At 38.7% G+C, this 16,911-nt stretch overlaps 1 protein-coding gene across 5 annotated transcripts in view; it reads left to right on the top strand.

The window, feature by feature from the left end:
- Window positions 1-12,346: 12,346 nt before the first annotated feature.
- ncam2a (neural cell adhesion molecule 2a) overlaps window positions 12,347-16,911 on the top strand; it is a 196,682-nt gene continuing 192,117 nt past the window's right edge. For all 5 annotated transcript variants that reach the window (XM_081701464.1, XM_081701463.1, XM_035535065.2 and 2 more), the window contains exon 1: window positions 12,347-12,824. In XM_081701464.1, coding sequence (XP_081557590.1) covers window positions 12,773-12,824 — 52 coding nt within the window. In that variant the 5' untranslated portion in view covers window positions 12,347-12,772. The remainder of the gene's footprint in view (window positions 12,825-16,911) is intronic.

The raw sequence follows: 16,911 nt of genomic DNA, 5'->3' as shown, positions 1-16,911 counted from the left end.
TGCTTTACATTGTGAGTTAGATTGTTCATTAAACAACGCAATCATTAGCACCGCATAAATTCACCACATATTAAATAATTAAATAAATAAATAAATAAATAAGCAGAATCAATAGAAACTGTGAGGCATGTCCATATACACAAGATGTGTCCTTATACTTAGAACTGAACAGTATGAAACACAAACAAACAAAAAAAGAGCAACCCAAAACAAACCACCAATCTCTCTAACTGAGTAACTTGTTTTTAAGAGTAGACCTTTGCAGAGCAGGAATCTATCTCAATGCCCACGATCAAGCACTCAATCACCTCAGAGCTATATTTGAGTTGTTTGGAGTAGTTCATGTTTAATGCATGGAGTAGCCCCATCAGCCCAGCAAAAAGCATTCTGTACATCACCAAGATTACACAAGTTGTTCTTCCATCACCACGGACACATCGTTGTAAATCGGTGAGAGGGAGTCCTTTACATTCTAAGCAACAGCTGGGTTTCTACCCATCATGCCTTTGTGTTCTTCAAGATCAGTGGGCCTTATAAAAGCTGAAAACAAGTGTGCTTGTGCTTTACAAGACACATACACAGACCCACGCACTCACAAATGGACACCACCTTCGTTTTCATTCTGATGTTCTATAAAACATTGTATACAACAAGCTTAGCCAGATTTTCCCTTGTGTTACAATGCAGCTCCTACAATTTCATGGCCATCTTCTTTTGGCTCAGTTCTTCAAGAAATTCGTCAAGAAAGCAACAACGGCAAATATTGGCAGGCTGTCCTATTTGATTTGATGGTTCTTTTTTTTTAATAACAACCACTGTGAGAGAAAACCAGTACCACCAACTCCATCTAAACTTAAATCACGACAAGAAATTGTAGTTCTATTTCAGGTGAAGGACTACCATGTAGAAATAATAAAAATGAATTTGAAGCTCTCTAACTAACTATAAGCCAAATGTACCATATATTTTAACAAAACTGCCAGGATGTTTTGAGTCTTTCCTAAGCCAAAATAACTAAAAATTGTTCTTCAAAGGTGATCTTAAGAAATTTGAAAAATGTTATGGACATTATTAATTTTTCATGTATACTACTATGCAGACTTGGTGGCTGAGGTGAGAGAACATGTGCCAGGAGTATATAAAGCCATTATATGGCCTTTATAAGGCATATGTAAGACATATATAATGTCTTTCCTTGTGCAATGTGGATTTAGAGGCTGTAAACTAAGGGTACCTGTGAAGGAATGATCAGAAGTAACTGGGCTATTCAGCAGTGAAAAAGGAGCGGACAGGCTAGTTGGGGATGTTTCAGGTACATGGAGGACTGCACAGGCAGTTGGATTGTTGTGTCATATCATTGTGTGATATGGTAGATGCAGATGGAATCGGTGGCATAGAGCATGCATTAACAGTGCCAGTGGGGCTGGGTATGGCCTTATTCACCAGGGACACTAGTATGGACCTGCTGTGTTAGGGAATGCTTGGTGGTGTAGTAGTTTTAATCCATTTGGAATTGTCAGCACTGAGTACACATGAACAGTGTCAGTGGGGCTGGATGTGGCCTTAGTTTCTGGGGAGGCCCATGTGGATTTTATAGGTTCGGTAGTGATTGGCTCTGTGGGGGCAGTGCAGCTGCTAAATATGTGTAGATTACCGTTGTTCTTGCTGTTGGTGTAATGTATAAAGCCCATATGGACCAGGGAGCACCGAGCATGCAGGTGTCAGTGGGGCTGGGCACGGCCTTGGTCACAAGGGAGGCCAATGTGGGTTTATGTCTAAAGAGGTGTGTGTGGCTGGTTTAAAAATGAGCTTGGAGGGCATTGGGGCTAGGACACCAGAGCTCACTGATGAGCCTTCCGGAGGTGATGTGGGCTCAATTCAGTGAAATACAGAAGAAGGGAGGTGCCTTCCTGATGACCCCTGTGAAAAGCTTGCAATGCTTTTTGGTATGTAGTGACTGGGCTGGTTTATGTGAAACTGTAATGGTTTGGCACAGCATATTTGACATCCTATTCTGTGTATAATGGCCACTACACACCTTTATGTCCTAAGCCTTTCTGTAAAATTTAACGTGACCACCCTGATCAACAAAACTTCAACAATATCTAATGACACTTGACATGCCTTTGCACTGACTGATGGAGTTGCCAGAAAATACAGGAAAAACACAAGTTTTTCATTTTATTAAAACATATCATTGAAGATCAGACAAGAACAGTTATCAAAGGAGCCATGCATGTGGATTGTGACAGGCATGTGTGAGGGTTCATTGGAATTCACAAAGTAATCAAATCAGGTTGCCTAAGGGGGGATGAAATTGGGATAAGAACTTCTTTCAAGACTTTAAGTCATTTTCCCTCAGGGGATCTGAAAGAAAGTCTTCAAACTGAAAGTCCTTAGCAGCAATCTGCATCAGTTTAAGACCATAACTCAAATCAAGAATGGTGTTAAGTTTAATTTTACGAATATCTCATGGTGAGCTGATTACTTATGAATTATAAGTTTTCTGAACTCTGCATAGCCCTAGCCCTAGATGTCAGTGTGACAACCCTGGCTAAAGTAAAAATAAATAAACTAATTAATTAATGTAACGATGGGGGCAGAGTAGGAAGATGTAACTAGCAGGCTGTCATGGTTAAACATCGACAACTAGACAAGAGACTTATATACACGACTAGACAAGAGACTTATATATGTGTACGATAATAACACAGTACAAGGATCAGGTGAGAAACACGAGAGGGAGTGACCATGCAAACACACACACACACACACACACACACACACACACACACACACACACACACACACATACATACACTTTGAGGGGGAAGGGCCTTATCATGACAGAGCCCCTCCCCACTGGCACGCCAGCCTATCTGGCGCCAACCTATCACGGGCCAGCGCAAGCAGGACGAGGGAAGGAACAACGACACACTAACATGGACGGGCACAGACACAAAGGGTGACAAAGTGATCCGTATACTAAGGGTGACAGGGACAGGTACTCTGACAGGAACAGGTATATGCACAAAACTACACAACAAATATTGATTAGGTCTGGGGAAGCCAGCAGGAACCCCAGCCTGTCCCCCAGTTGTCGGCTGGGTTGAAGTCTGACTGGCCTGTGGGAGACCGCCCCTCGACGGATTGGGTGGCAGCGGCTCTCTTGGCTTAGGCGAGAACTGGCCAGGAGGCGCACCAACTGTTTTGCCTGTCTCTGCGGTGGGCACTGGTGACGCTTCCCTCTTGCCTCTACAAGGCCTAGGCATAGACACACGAGCTCTGGGGCTGTGTTCCTTAGGTGAGGGAGTGTCCTGATGAGATGATGACACTGCCTCTCTGTGATTCAAATGGGGCAGCTTACTGGCTCCAGAGCGAAGCACCCTGGGCGGAGCCTTGGGTGCCAAAGGCTCGTCGCTCTTGGAGTCTGCTGATGCGGTGTCCATAACAGAGGGAGGATCATTATGGAGGACCTCCTCCAACTCCATCAATGGATCCCCCACAGGGTCGAATTCTGAGTCTGGTCGGAAACTAACCTCACTATACTCCCTACTCTCTCCATGTTCCGCATAGCCTTCCTGGTAGTCCATATAGGGATCGTAGGACCCTGCTGAGTTCAGCTCTGGGTACTAGTTGTCCATATATACATTTATATATATACGACATACAACATACGTTTATTAGCACACACAACAAAGAAGATGTAGCTCGCAGGCTATCAGAGTTAAACATCGACAACATCCATGACTAGACAAGAGACTTGTATATGTGTAAGATAATAACACAGAACAAGGATCAGGTGAGAAACACAAGAGGGCGTGACCATGCACACACACACACACATGAAGACTTCGAGCGGGGGGCTGTATTGTGACAATTAATTAAATAGAATTCTGGAAAGGATAAAGTAGACTATAAAAGAAAATGTTAAAAATTTCCAAAAAACCCCAATGAACTTCAACATTAATAACAGGTTACAGAGGGACAATACAGTAATATACAAATAGGCCTCATTTCTATATTTCCCCAAAGCATCAGAAAAGTAATGTGATTTATTGTTATTTAAAGTTATTTACTGCATAAGAAAGACTACAGAATTCCATGATGCTTTATTTACTCTGAAGCTTTCTTGTAAAATGTGTGACAAAAATAAAATTTAATGCAATATAAATGAACTGAATTGAATAACTTAGCATATGCAGCCCTACATCTGTTCCTTAGGGTTTTGCTGTTACAGTTAATTTGCTTGCACTTCTGTGATACAGCTGATGATCCATTTAGGGATCAAAATCTTTAGTTCAGAAGAGCATTTTCACATGTCAAAGTCACCCATTCTTGAGTCTCACAAATAGAAAAACATCCTCTGAATACACGATATAAAAGGGCCATGCATGAATTCCGAAAGATATGGTAGTGAGGTTTATGCACTTTAGCTCTTCATCCTGATTTTTTAAAAATCTAATGTGTCACAAGAAACAACAGCAAAATGTTTTAATATCTTTGGTTACCAAAGTTGAGTTAACTATTCAAATGTTGAAGTGCAATGAAGTGTGTGTGTGTGTGTGTGTGTGTGTGTGTGTATGTGTGTGTGTGTGTGTGTGTGTGTGTGTGTGAGAGAGAGAGAGAGAGAGAGAGAGAGAGAGAGAGAGAAGTCAATGGTGTAAAAACAGGCTACATATATGCACAAAAACAGTAACAGTAACGAATTGTGCTAATACATTTGTTCTGAAAATACTTGTTAGTCCTACATAGAAGATCTAGATGTGTTTAGCTTTGATGTGTTTAGCTGTGTTGCTTATCATATTATTTATAATAAGACCCAAACAAAGCAAACTCTTCTTAGAGATTCATGGTTTCAGGATCATTGCTTTGTAGGTTACCATGCAGACTTCTGGAAACACTTTTAAATTTACTGTGGTCTGTAAATTGTAATAGAAAGGACTGGTATTAAGATAATCCATTTTGAAGTAATATTTGGAAATCACACATTTTATATGTAGATTTCTCAGCTGGTGCTACTATTTAAGATATGCTGTGCATAAAATCTGGTGAGATCTTTGTGCTGTGCATAAATGAAATCTGTTGAGAGCACTGTTGCTTTTTATACCACCTGGGGAAACAAATGCAGATGCTTTTTAATTCCAGGAGGGTGTTTTTGTGAGGTTCAACTATTTCTGAATGGTAACACTCTTTTTCTTACCTCATGAATACCAATATCTGGCTGGCTGGCCAAATAAACCAAGAAAGGCCAACTGGGGCTCCACATTGTCTGTTGAAAGTATATTTAATGCTTGTTCCAAATTTCTCAACATACTGAGGCAGTCAGAGTAGGAGTGACTCTGAAGTGTAAGGGTGACAGAGGTGGTGACCAGCAAGGCTAACCCCTTCACGGTTCCACTACCCTTATCAACTAGGGAGCTCAGCTCTGACTCCAATGGGAGACGGGATCTGGGATCAGACTGGAAAAGCCAGTGTGATGTTCCTTCCAGCCAGATGGCAAAATGGGGCACACGGAACTATCCTCAGTCATAAGGGATTTTCACATCGAGTCCAGTATAGATTTACTGTGTGAAAATTTGAGATGTGAATTCTGATGAATCTTGCACACCAAAGCCAGTGCTAATTTCCCCCACTGTTTGAAAAAGAAAATCATGCCACAAAGGATTTGATGGAAATAGAGCTGCCATAGTGGTAGTAAACTGGGGTTACTGGCCTGGAGACAAGCTAAAAGAACACAATTGTAAAGAAAGTACAAGTCCATTGTGAAGTTCTGCGCATTCCATATGTACACCACAGTATACCACAGGTGTATTTATCTGTTAAGTAACTCAATAAAATTGTATTTATCTGTACTTTTTTTAGTTTACTATGTCAACAATTCAATTGAAGAGCCATGAAGAGGGAGTCTTGGTTTTTTTTTTTCCAAGAGTTATTCATGTTTGGTGTGAATATCGCGTTGCTATTAAGTAATATTCACACCAACCACAAATACTTCTGGTGCAACATTTGATATGTGAAAAAAAAAATTGTCTTAAGACTCCCTTCCTTCAGGAAGCCAGCAGCCCACTCTAAGTGAGCTGGGATAAAGGCATAAGAGGAATAGGTTAAGGGATCCATCTAGATGAATAAACTAGACAGAGTACCTTCATCTGGAGAAGAGCCCCCTGACATCTCATCTACCACCACCCCCCAACCACAAACTTCAGTGGAAGTCATATTCACTCTGGGGAACAGGCTAAGAGTTTCTACAGTAAACACAAGCAAGACTAGGAAAACGGAAAACAGAGTGATAATGTAACAAGACAGAAGGGCAACAAATGATGAGGTAAAGGGACATGGGTGAAACTGGAGCAGGAAAGGGCCAGACAGGAGCAGAGAAGCTGTGTTGATTTGCTGGTTTTGTTTTGTTCTGTTTTGTTTTTATCATGTTGTCAGGACAACTTGTAAATTATATGTTTGGGGTTTTTTTTGTTTGTTTGTGGCTTTATTCGTAATATTTCTGCAAAGTTTGAGCAACGTTTTAAAGCAAGAGATGTAATAATGTTATATGCAATATCAACAACAACAACAATAATCATAAAATATTTGCCTTGCTGGACTGGACAATACCTCTGCTGTAAATATTTTTAAAAAGGTAAGGTGATGAAGGTATGGTAGGGATCTTGGAAATAAAAGTAGAAGAACTCATTTTCATTATTGTTTTTAAAAAAAAAAAAAAAAGCAACAATTAGAAACATAATTAGCAACAAAAAGCATTTTGCTACATTATATAGCAAACCTTCAGTTTGATCTTGAACTAATAAACATGAAACCGTCGCCTATCATTTATGGAGACCAAGTTGTTCCACATGCCCTCAGTCATTTTTAGCATGCCTTTGCTGACCATGAATTAAACATGTGAGCAAAAAAACAAAAAAAACCTCCATAAATATACAAATAAATAAATAAATAAATAAATAAACAGGAATAGTGAGTTTTTCTGAGCTTGAGAAGATGAGCATACAAATGCTCAATTGGGTGCTTATCTCTCCTTATTTAGCAATAACATTACAAAAACCAGTGGAAGAGCAAAATAGAACCTGTTTAAATGTACCAAATGATATGTACTTGCTGCCTTCATCCAGCTGTAATGCGTCTGCTTACTCTGGGACAAGTAAGTTCTAAGCATTTTAGTGTTACAGATATGAATCACAAGCTTAAGTTTTAATTTCTGTAGGAGATATATAGTGTGAACTCATAACTCAGAGCTCTCTTTTAATAGTGTATGGGTATTTTGTGAAGAAAGAAATGAGCAATTAATGTCAAAATTAAATAATAATAAAGAACATGATTTAATTCATCAGCTTTCTGAGGCTTTTTGGCTTTTAGTCTTGGTGCCAAGCTCCATTGTCTTTTTTCTTGGCTCAGACCTCCCTTGAACCTTACTTTCATATTGGATTACACATTCGGCTCAGAATTACACAGCAATGAGTCCATGTTTTAATAATCAGTTCAAACACTTTTGGTCATTGTAATCACAGAGATGGGTTTTACAGGGTGAATATAGGCCTATAGACCTACAATGGACTTTTTGGCAAATTCACTGATACTGAAAAAAAAGGAACTGCATCAATAGATATCAGTAGGTTTTCTATGGACATCATTAACAATTTTAAATCTCTTCTGAAAATGCAGTCATTACTACGCAGTCAGAATTAAATGAATCCAAGAGTCCTACACTAGGGTTTTGGGTATTGCCTTGAAACATACTTATAATCACAGTATTGATAGAAACTATAACAAGATGTCAGAAACAAGAATAACAGCAGTTTATTACTTTTTTGGTGTATGTGAACAATGGAACAATGGACAAATGGACAATGGACAAATGGAACAGTTTTCACTAATCAGAATAATCAAACATTTAATTGTAGTCTGTGATTTGGTGAATAGTAATTTGCAAATTGTGATTCTTGGATTGACTAAATCGAACTGCATAGTATGTTAATTACTATAAAAAGTCTAAAGTTCCAAGATAAATGTTTTATCACAGGAGTCTTTCCAACTCTGACATGTCTGACTGAAAAGGTTGAATCCAGGTAGACTTTAAACTTAACAGATGTCTATCAGTGGATTTTGAGATTGTTAGTTGAAAATGAATGAATGATCAAAATGATTTTTTTTTTTTAATTCAAGAAACAAAATAAATACCCTTGCTTCTCAATCATGGATTACTTCAAATACCAACCAACAACATAGTTAACAACATTTGTTTAACTAGAATCATTAGGAATTCATTTTCATGTTAAAATTCAAATAAAAGATTGCTATCTTACACAAAATTACGAACAACATGTAATAAAATATTAAGCTATTATAGGCCAGTTGTGTGTTCAAAACATAGACTATAAAAATTATAATTATAAGTATGCGTGGTCTACAGTTTCATTGGTAGTGTATATTTAAATAGGATGTTATCTCTGAGAAAACCTTTTCTGCGAGTTGAGAATGCTGGTTCATTTACTTTGCACTGTGACCTTACAAATATAAATCCAACCATGTTAAAATGTATCCAATTAGCAGTCTCTTAAGGTGGATTTTTTAATTATATCTGCCTCTAAGCACCAGAGTGACCTAGGCTGTGGCCTCTCAACACATTTCTGGCAATTAATTTGCATAATTTAGTGCGTGTCAGTTGAAAAGCAAAATAATTTCACTGTTGTGATACAATGTTTTGCAACATAGATACTTAATTTGTTATTTCTGAAGGCCTCAATAAAAATGTTTTAGCAATTAAGAAAAAAAAAAAAACATCTACCAGAGCAGTGACATTTGGAAAGCATACTTAATCATCCAAGCTTGTGTTACTGTTTTATATAAAACATGCAGTGCACACAAAAAATTATAAAATATAAATAAAGAGAACCTGCTATTTACAGACTACAAAATGTGATGTAGGTTATGGTAGACCTTTATGAAGCACCAAAAGTAGTGACTGAAAAGAGTTACTCAAAATGGCTTATCAAATAGTTGAAAGCACTGCTGTCCATATAGGACTACAGTATACTTGGTCTATAAAAAAAAAAAGTTGTACTGGATGACATCTTTTTAAAAACCTGGCTTTATTACATATTATGGAACATTGATTTGTGTTTTAATACCAAGACGAGTGCATGATAATGTAAAAAAAAAACCCTCAAATGTGAATAAAATCAGATTTCTAAATCTTTCATACAGTCTGCAAGCTCAGGCTCTTTCTAATACAGTCCATGTTTTAATGCTGAGCACAGTTTGAAAACAAAATGGGTTCATTGCTTATGGTAAATAAAAATGCAAAGTAACAATTGCAATAGCTTAACAGTGATTGTTCTTGCATAAGAAGCAGTCCTTTTATATACTCTGAAATTGTTGAGGTGATTTAAGCACTTTGTGTGTAGATGATTGCCTATTACTCTACATATGCCTTTGCATTGTCAGTTATTTTGTGTCCATTATCTATCTGAAAAGTCATACTCTCACTCCAGGTACACAGACACAGTAACATAAAAAACAAAGTGGGAAGCAACACTAAAAAGATCAAAACTAAATGGGTGTGGGGGGCACACACAGAGAGAGAGAGAGAGAGAGAGAGAGAGAGAGAGAGAGAGAGAGAGAGAGAGAGAGAGAGAGAGAGAGAGAGAGAGAGAGAGAGAGAGAGAGAGAGAGAAACTAGAAGACCACTTAATCTTCCTGTGGGCGCTCACCAGTGGAACATAAGACTGCACTGTTGTGCAAAACCAGAGTGCTACTACAGAGCGTGTCCTGTCCCTAGGAGCCAGATGAAGATATAACAAAGGCGTGTGGAGATACAGAACCAAAGAGAAGCCACCACAATAATAATTACCAAGTGTTATAGAGGAGAGGAAGTTGCCAAGGCGACAGAGCTGCCGGTGCAATGGTTTCAATGAGGTGCTGTGTGGATCCCATGGGAAGGTCTCTGATAATACTGTCAGGTTCCACTAACAGCCACTGCAGTGGCTTTTCCCACCCTGGAAGCTTCACATGCATCACTCATAAAGTCTTTCTGCATCTTTTTTTCTTTTATAATTCTTTGTATCATGTTTACAGGCTAGAACAAGCCCTCTGGGAGTCCCTGACATCTTAGTCCTTACCAAACCCATAGGTCATGTGGCTAAATTGGACTGTACATCAGGTAAACACACACTGTAACCCAGGGTTAATGAAAACCAGACCCAAAGTGCATCAAAGAAACAGGGGGGTAAGGAAAATGAGCTCTGAAAAAGGCTCAAAACCAAATGTTTTCCCTTAGGCCTCCCGGCTGGTTTGGCGAGGATGCTTTCCAGACCAAGTTGGACATGTGGTTCCCAGTGTGTTCAGTGTGGTTACTCAGTACAGGCTGCAGAGATAGAGAACTCATCCACATAGATGTAGGTTTTTTGCAACTCAGGCAGAGAGCATTGAATTCATTTTTATATTTTGAATTGTTTCAAACTTTGAAATGGTAAATACTAATGATTAGACATAATGTCCATATGTTGCACAATCCCATTAAATATCTTTTATAATTATTGATTATGTTCCAATGCTTAATAATATGACCAGCTTTATAACAACTTTGACCTTAAACATCACAGTTTTCAAACACAAACAACCACCAGACACAGGGTGCATGATGAACCAGTCATATAAATTATACAATCTTTAACTCAGTGGACAAAACAAACACGTGCATGCACCCAGTCATCAAGACAATATAATGTCAGCTGGAAAACTGCTTTTGCTTGGTGACACTTTGTTTAGTACAGTAATGTTATTACAGGCAGCTGTACTAACTAGCAATATTTTAGGTAACTGCTATGTTTCGCTACTTCATAGTTGATATTCTGTCTAATGTTGTGGCAACATTGGTACATATAGCTGAGGAGAAAAAAAAAAACATATACAAAAGCAGTGCAATAAACCATGTGAGCCAAAATAATTTTGAGAGGTGATTTTTTGTTCACTCCTCACAAAGGAATTGGGAATTCACTTTCAATATACACCACTGCCCCTCCATGTATGCAAGACTGTGTTTGATACACATTTGAGATGCAGAATCAATTAAACCACTTAAGATGAATTCAGAAGTGCTGGTCATGTATGAAGTGGTCTGTAGCAATACAATGTCAGGAAACTGCAAAGAGGTTCTACTTTGACCACTAGGGGAGTGTCTTTTTCTAGTCAAATCTGCGGGTCAGTGGGAAAATGGCAAAACTGGAGGTGTGCACTGGAAGGTAGAACACAGGCTGCATAATCTGAATCAGTTCACAATAATAGCAACATCTTATCAGAACGGACCTCCATAAAAAAGTCTCTCCTTTGTTTTGGATTTTTTCGCATGGACAACCATAAATGTTCAAATGTACAGCCCTGGTCAGGTTTTATATAGAGAATGCGGAAACAGTGGGCATATAATGTGAAATCAACATAAAACCAAAATCTGGATTTTGGGTCTCTAAACCTAAAGCTTGGCTGAACTAAATAAAGTAACTAATATGTACCTTGTGCAGTGTTGATGCCTTTAGCTTTGTTTACTACAATGATTTTCACTGTACTTGCAATTAATGTATTACATGAGAGCCTTGCATAATAATTTCTAAACTTTGGTCTCCAGAAATATGTAAGAAATATGTAGAAGACCTTTACTGTAGAAGATTTTTATATCCCTTTGTTCTGGTGAATGTTTAGTGTCCCTTCATAAAGAGTCAGTTAGGTTGTCCCAAAAAGATATTGATAAGACTGTTACTAGAACAGAAGTACAAAAATCGATAACCCTAACATTTCTAGAGTTAACTTTAATGAGACGTATTTATGAGCAATTAATTTTTGAAAAAAAGCAAAAAGCATCTTAAATAGGGCGGAAACAGATTTAAAGTAATTCAATCCATTGTTCACTGCTTTCAAAGGCAAAAAAAAAAATTAAAATAAAAATGGATGGGGACTAGATCTTTCATAAGACTTTGCGCCTCTTGCAATAGGAAGAGTACCTTTAGATATAGGCTGCATATAATATGGCTGAAACAGGTTTAAGCTGAAGTAGCAGGCAACGACTATAATTAGCTTAATTTATTACCACTTCTTCTCGAACACTGATGCTGTTTTCTTACCCAGCCACCGAGTCCATCTAATAAACTTCGAAATCAGTTTTGACTACGGATAAATAAAAAATAACGAGATAGTGGAGACATAGCCTTAGTCGTACTGCCAACGCGCAAAGAAGGGAGTTTTTTTTGGTTTTTTTACTACCAACTGTGAGTATTAATGCGCACGCGAAGGCTCCTTTGGCCAGTCACAACACTGGATCATACTCGGACGCTCCGCGCGACCGTAGCCGTAGTCAAGCTGAGTGCAGTCTTGTCGTTCAACCAACTTTATAGGTTAGCGATGCCCTTTCGCGCACAGGTTACTGGCGTGCTACGCTAGCGCAATCTCCCTGCCCACCGATCACAATAAAATCAGCACTGTCGATCTTAATGTGTCACAAAGTGATGTCTTTGAGTTCGCTCGGATCTGCGCGCAACACCTCGCAGCCCGTGTCCTTAGGCGCTGCACCGGGGGGGGAGTCTCGCGCCGCTCAGTGAATACAGGCGGCGACGGGGCTGTAGTTAGAGCGCGCGCGCGGAACCTGCCGAAGTCCACGACAGAATCGCAGTTGAATCGAGAGCGCTGCCACGTCGGTTCGGCTGCGAGAGGTATCAACTTGCCGACACCACAAGAAGCCGTTGCTCAGTCCAAACTGAAGCTGCTGAAAATGCTTCTAAAAGCCGTCTATGTGCTTGGATTGCTGGTCTGCGGCAGTCGAGGTAAGATCAGCGGTTTAACAGCAGCAAGTTGAGCTCCTAGCCACCCCTTGGTCATAGTCGTAGAAAAGAGGGATGTGATTGATATATGGTTGGTAGACACAGAAGGAAAAGGAAAAGGGCTTCTTGGTTGGTATTTGGGAGTTGAGGCACGTCCTTCTCAGGAAAATATACAAATACGAGTGTTTTCTGTGGACTAAGCAGCGAGGTGGTAATTATATGTGGGAATTTATACAGCATTTGGAAAAGACACTGATTAGTTAACTGTTCTATTTCTCCAGGCAAATATTCAGTGTAAATGCGCCAGAATGTTAGTAGTTACTTCTACGTTTTTATGTGTTTGTATTTGTAAACTGTACTGGACTGTGGTCTATTTGGAAATGGTTAGTGATGCATTGAGTAAATTTGTCTCGTTATGAAATGTTTTCACAACTTGACAAGTTAGACTTACACTTTATAGACATTATTTTGATTAGGACATTTTGCTATTCAGCATGAAGAGACATGTATGTTTTGAGGTATTATTCACTCAAAAACTGATCCTCCATTCAAGGAAAGGTCTCTCCTCAGTTCATCTACTCTGTTTTGTTGCTCTGTCTCTGTTCTTGCCCTATTTCCTTCTTATGTTTTTGATTGCTGTTTTTTTTGTGATTCTTTTTTGTGTTATATTTTGTAAGTCTAATGTATTATTATTGTATTAATGTATTATTATTATGTATTATGATTATTATTATTATTATTATTATTATTATTATGTAAAGGATTGTATAAAAAATTAATAGCTTACAAGGTTAGACTTCACCAAATCAAATGACAAAGCTTTTACTGGGGTCTAACGACATCATACTGTACCCTGCTCCTACACCATTTGTAGATAAATAATTGTGGAGAAAGCCGAGAGATGACTTACACAATGTGGCGAGATTGCATCAAGAGGGATACCTTGACTTTTGATCCGTAATCTCATAATTCATTTGCTCTGGTGACTTTTCTGTCAGCAGTCAAGTGTACTTATGAGATCTAGGGGGCCTGTCATATATGTTTTGTTCAGATGCAAACTCAAGTTCCGTGGTAGGACAACAGGTGGTGGTAGAGTGCTGCACATTGAGTTAAAGTGTTGTGAACACTTTGATGGCAAGTGCGCAGTGTAATCAGATGTCTTGTCCAGGAAAACATGATTTTCTGTCACAAGTTAAATTTCACTACAAACAAAAGTCTTTGGGGCTCAATCTTTATGCTTATTTGGTGTCTTAAAGCAGCAATAACGTGAAAATGAGAGTTCCAAAATTATTATAGGGTATGATTTTTGCATATCAAATATCCACATGAGTTGATCCTACTTCATTTCACTAAGTGTGAAAGCTCAGTGCTGGTTTTTGGCAGTTGTTGTTTGCTTGAAATGTGACTGTCTTTGTTTCTGTTGTTGAATCACAATTATTGCTATTATTATTATAGTACAAGTAGAAAGGGGAGGGTGTTCTGCCAACCTTTCCTCACATGGATTATATGTTAACTCACAAGCTGTGCAATTTGTTATCTTGGTGAGTAGTGGTATTATGTTCTAGTATGTGTAAATCTTTGTAATTCTTAATAATTCATAAACAGCAGGCAAGTCTTTACAAACCCCTTCAGTCCAAATACATACATTCAAACATTATTCATATGTTTTGTGTTGTTATTATGACAAAAAAAAGCAACAACAACAAAAAAAAGCAATCTTGGATTAAGCGAGGAATTTGGAGAATAGGTATATTCCTTTTAGCAATCATATAGTGTAAGTATCTGTGTTTGTGTGTTGTCAGTGTATGTACTATATTTGTGTTTGTATGTGTTTGTACACAACAGTTGTTTTGTCAGTATTCAGAGTAAGTCGTGGATTGCTGTAATGTCATTTGTTGACGTGGAAATTGATCATACTTTGGCTGTTGTGGTTGGGTTTTGTGTAGCTAAGGCAGCTCTATTTATGTACATGGTATTACATAATTGTGCTCTAGTTATATGATTTTAAGACATTTGCTCTTCTGTCTAAAACCAAAACATATACGTGACATTGAATTATTTGGCAGTGCACAGCAAATAACCAGAGTGTAAAAAAATCTCAAATATCACCTGTGGCATTAGTTCCAGCTTCTCTGCTGTTTTCAGTGGATGTGTTAAACACAGGCACTGCTGACAGTGCTACCCATTGCCAATCTTTGAACCTCTGCATTGATCAGATCCAAAGAGGACCACCCAAACATTTGTTTCTTGGAAACAATAAAGAGGGGACTAAGCCCAATCAAATTGCAAGCTTAAAAAGAACACTATGGTTTGAAATAGAGATCTGTGACTAAGTAATCACTTATATGAATGCAACTTCTCTTGTTGCATTCATATAGTTGTATGATGAACATGTTTTAATATTTACAACCATCAGAAACAGGCAGTCTATCATGCTTTTAATGAGGTATTTGTAAGCTAAAAATAAAAGGAAGAAAAAGGATCTGTGATCCATTGGTTTTGCTTGGCATCCATTAATGCACATGGCATTATTCTTGCCTATTCTTTGCCTTGATTCCCCTAACTAGAGGAAGCTTTTATGGCAACTTACTGTGGTCTGAAATAGAGCATCCAGACTGACCCGAAGCTGGTTTGGGACTATTAATCATTCATTTAAATGTTAATTTAATTATAGGAAAATTCAGTCTGCATCATTTTGTTCTGCTAATAGTCTATATTGTGGGCTGCTTATAAACTTATAAGCACAGCCAAGTACAAGCTTACTGGTCACCAGGCTTATAGAAAAAAATAAAATATGTCCGTTAACCATGGTGGCAGTAGTGCCACACTGTTGTGGTGGAAGGTGTCCAGCAACGTCTGGCTAATTTGGAAAGCCTGTACAGGTAATTGTGCTTAACACATGCATTTCTAAGGAATTTCAGTTTTCAGTGGCAGTCATCCAACGCAAGCCCTTTGTGAAAGGCTTAGAATAATTTAAGTAAAAAGGAAAATGATACAAAATCTAGTAATTGTGCTATTCTTGCATTCTGGCCACATTTATTGAAGCTTCGCTGGATCTTTGCTGGGACGTTCCACATGGTGGGCTGACCTTGTAAAAGACGGCTGGCAAATCATATAACTCCATTAGACAGTGCATTGTGTTGGACAGGCGAGCAGATGTCTTGCCCATCCCCCCAAAACAAACAAACAAACAAAAAAATGAAAACCTTTTGGAATGTTGATCACATGCTAACAAGGTCTAAATGAGAATGTTGCTCTGGGGCTTTGTATTTAGCATTAGCTACTGTGTGTAGACTGCCGTTTTGGCAGTGTTTTCACAATGATCACATATGTTTTGAGGATGGAGAGGGTGGGGGTGGGCGATGGTTGCTAGGACCCAGCGGCAAAGCACCAGAGGTCATGTATTGCCTTGGCTGGACATTAATAAATGTATGCATATGCCATGCTAATTGCTGCCTTTGACTGAAAAGTAAGGATTTATAGAAGCATTCCAAAATGATATGAAGCAAAGCGAAGCAGGAAGACAGTTTTGCCGTATGTTGACAAAATGTTTGCAAAAATTATCTCGTAGAAACAGATTTTCTTATTTTCTGGATCGCACAAATATGTATCCTCTCTTAACCTTATTAATTGTATGTGTAAAGGTCTAGACCCATAATATAATGCCTGCTCAGCACAATCATAGGAAAATATGGTGTAAGCGTCACCAGACTATACACTGGCAATATACTTAAATATGCCACTTTCTGCCATTTAGCCTATTTCACTGGAGCGTACAATAAGAATTACTTTAAAAATCAAATGTTGCCCTCTGTATTTGGACTCAGACGCATCACTTGTCATAAGGCAAGTGGTTGAACTCATCCGTGGCCACAAAGCAACCTTTGCAGATGTTGGCCAAAAGGAGCTGCTTGAGAAGCCCACGTGACCTGTCCACCCTGCTGCTTGAGAATCTCATGTGACCTGCCCACCCCGCTGCTCAAAAAGCCCACATGACCTGTCCACCCTGCTGCTTGAGAAGCCCAAGTGACCCATCCACCCTACTGCTTGAGATGTCCATGTGACCTATTGACCTCGCTGCTCAAGAAAT

Source organism: Electrophorus electricus, chromosome 18 (assembly GCF_041902795.1).
Source record: "Electrophorus electricus isolate QZ-2024a chromosome 18, ASM4190279v1, whole genome shotgun sequence".
In the NCBI taxonomy this organism is placed as follows: domain Eukaryota; kingdom Metazoa; phylum Chordata; class Actinopteri; order Gymnotiformes; family Gymnotidae; genus Electrophorus; species Electrophorus electricus.
The sequence above is the reverse complement of the archived record's forward strand: the minus strand, read 5'-3'. Positions and strand labels throughout refer to the sequence as shown.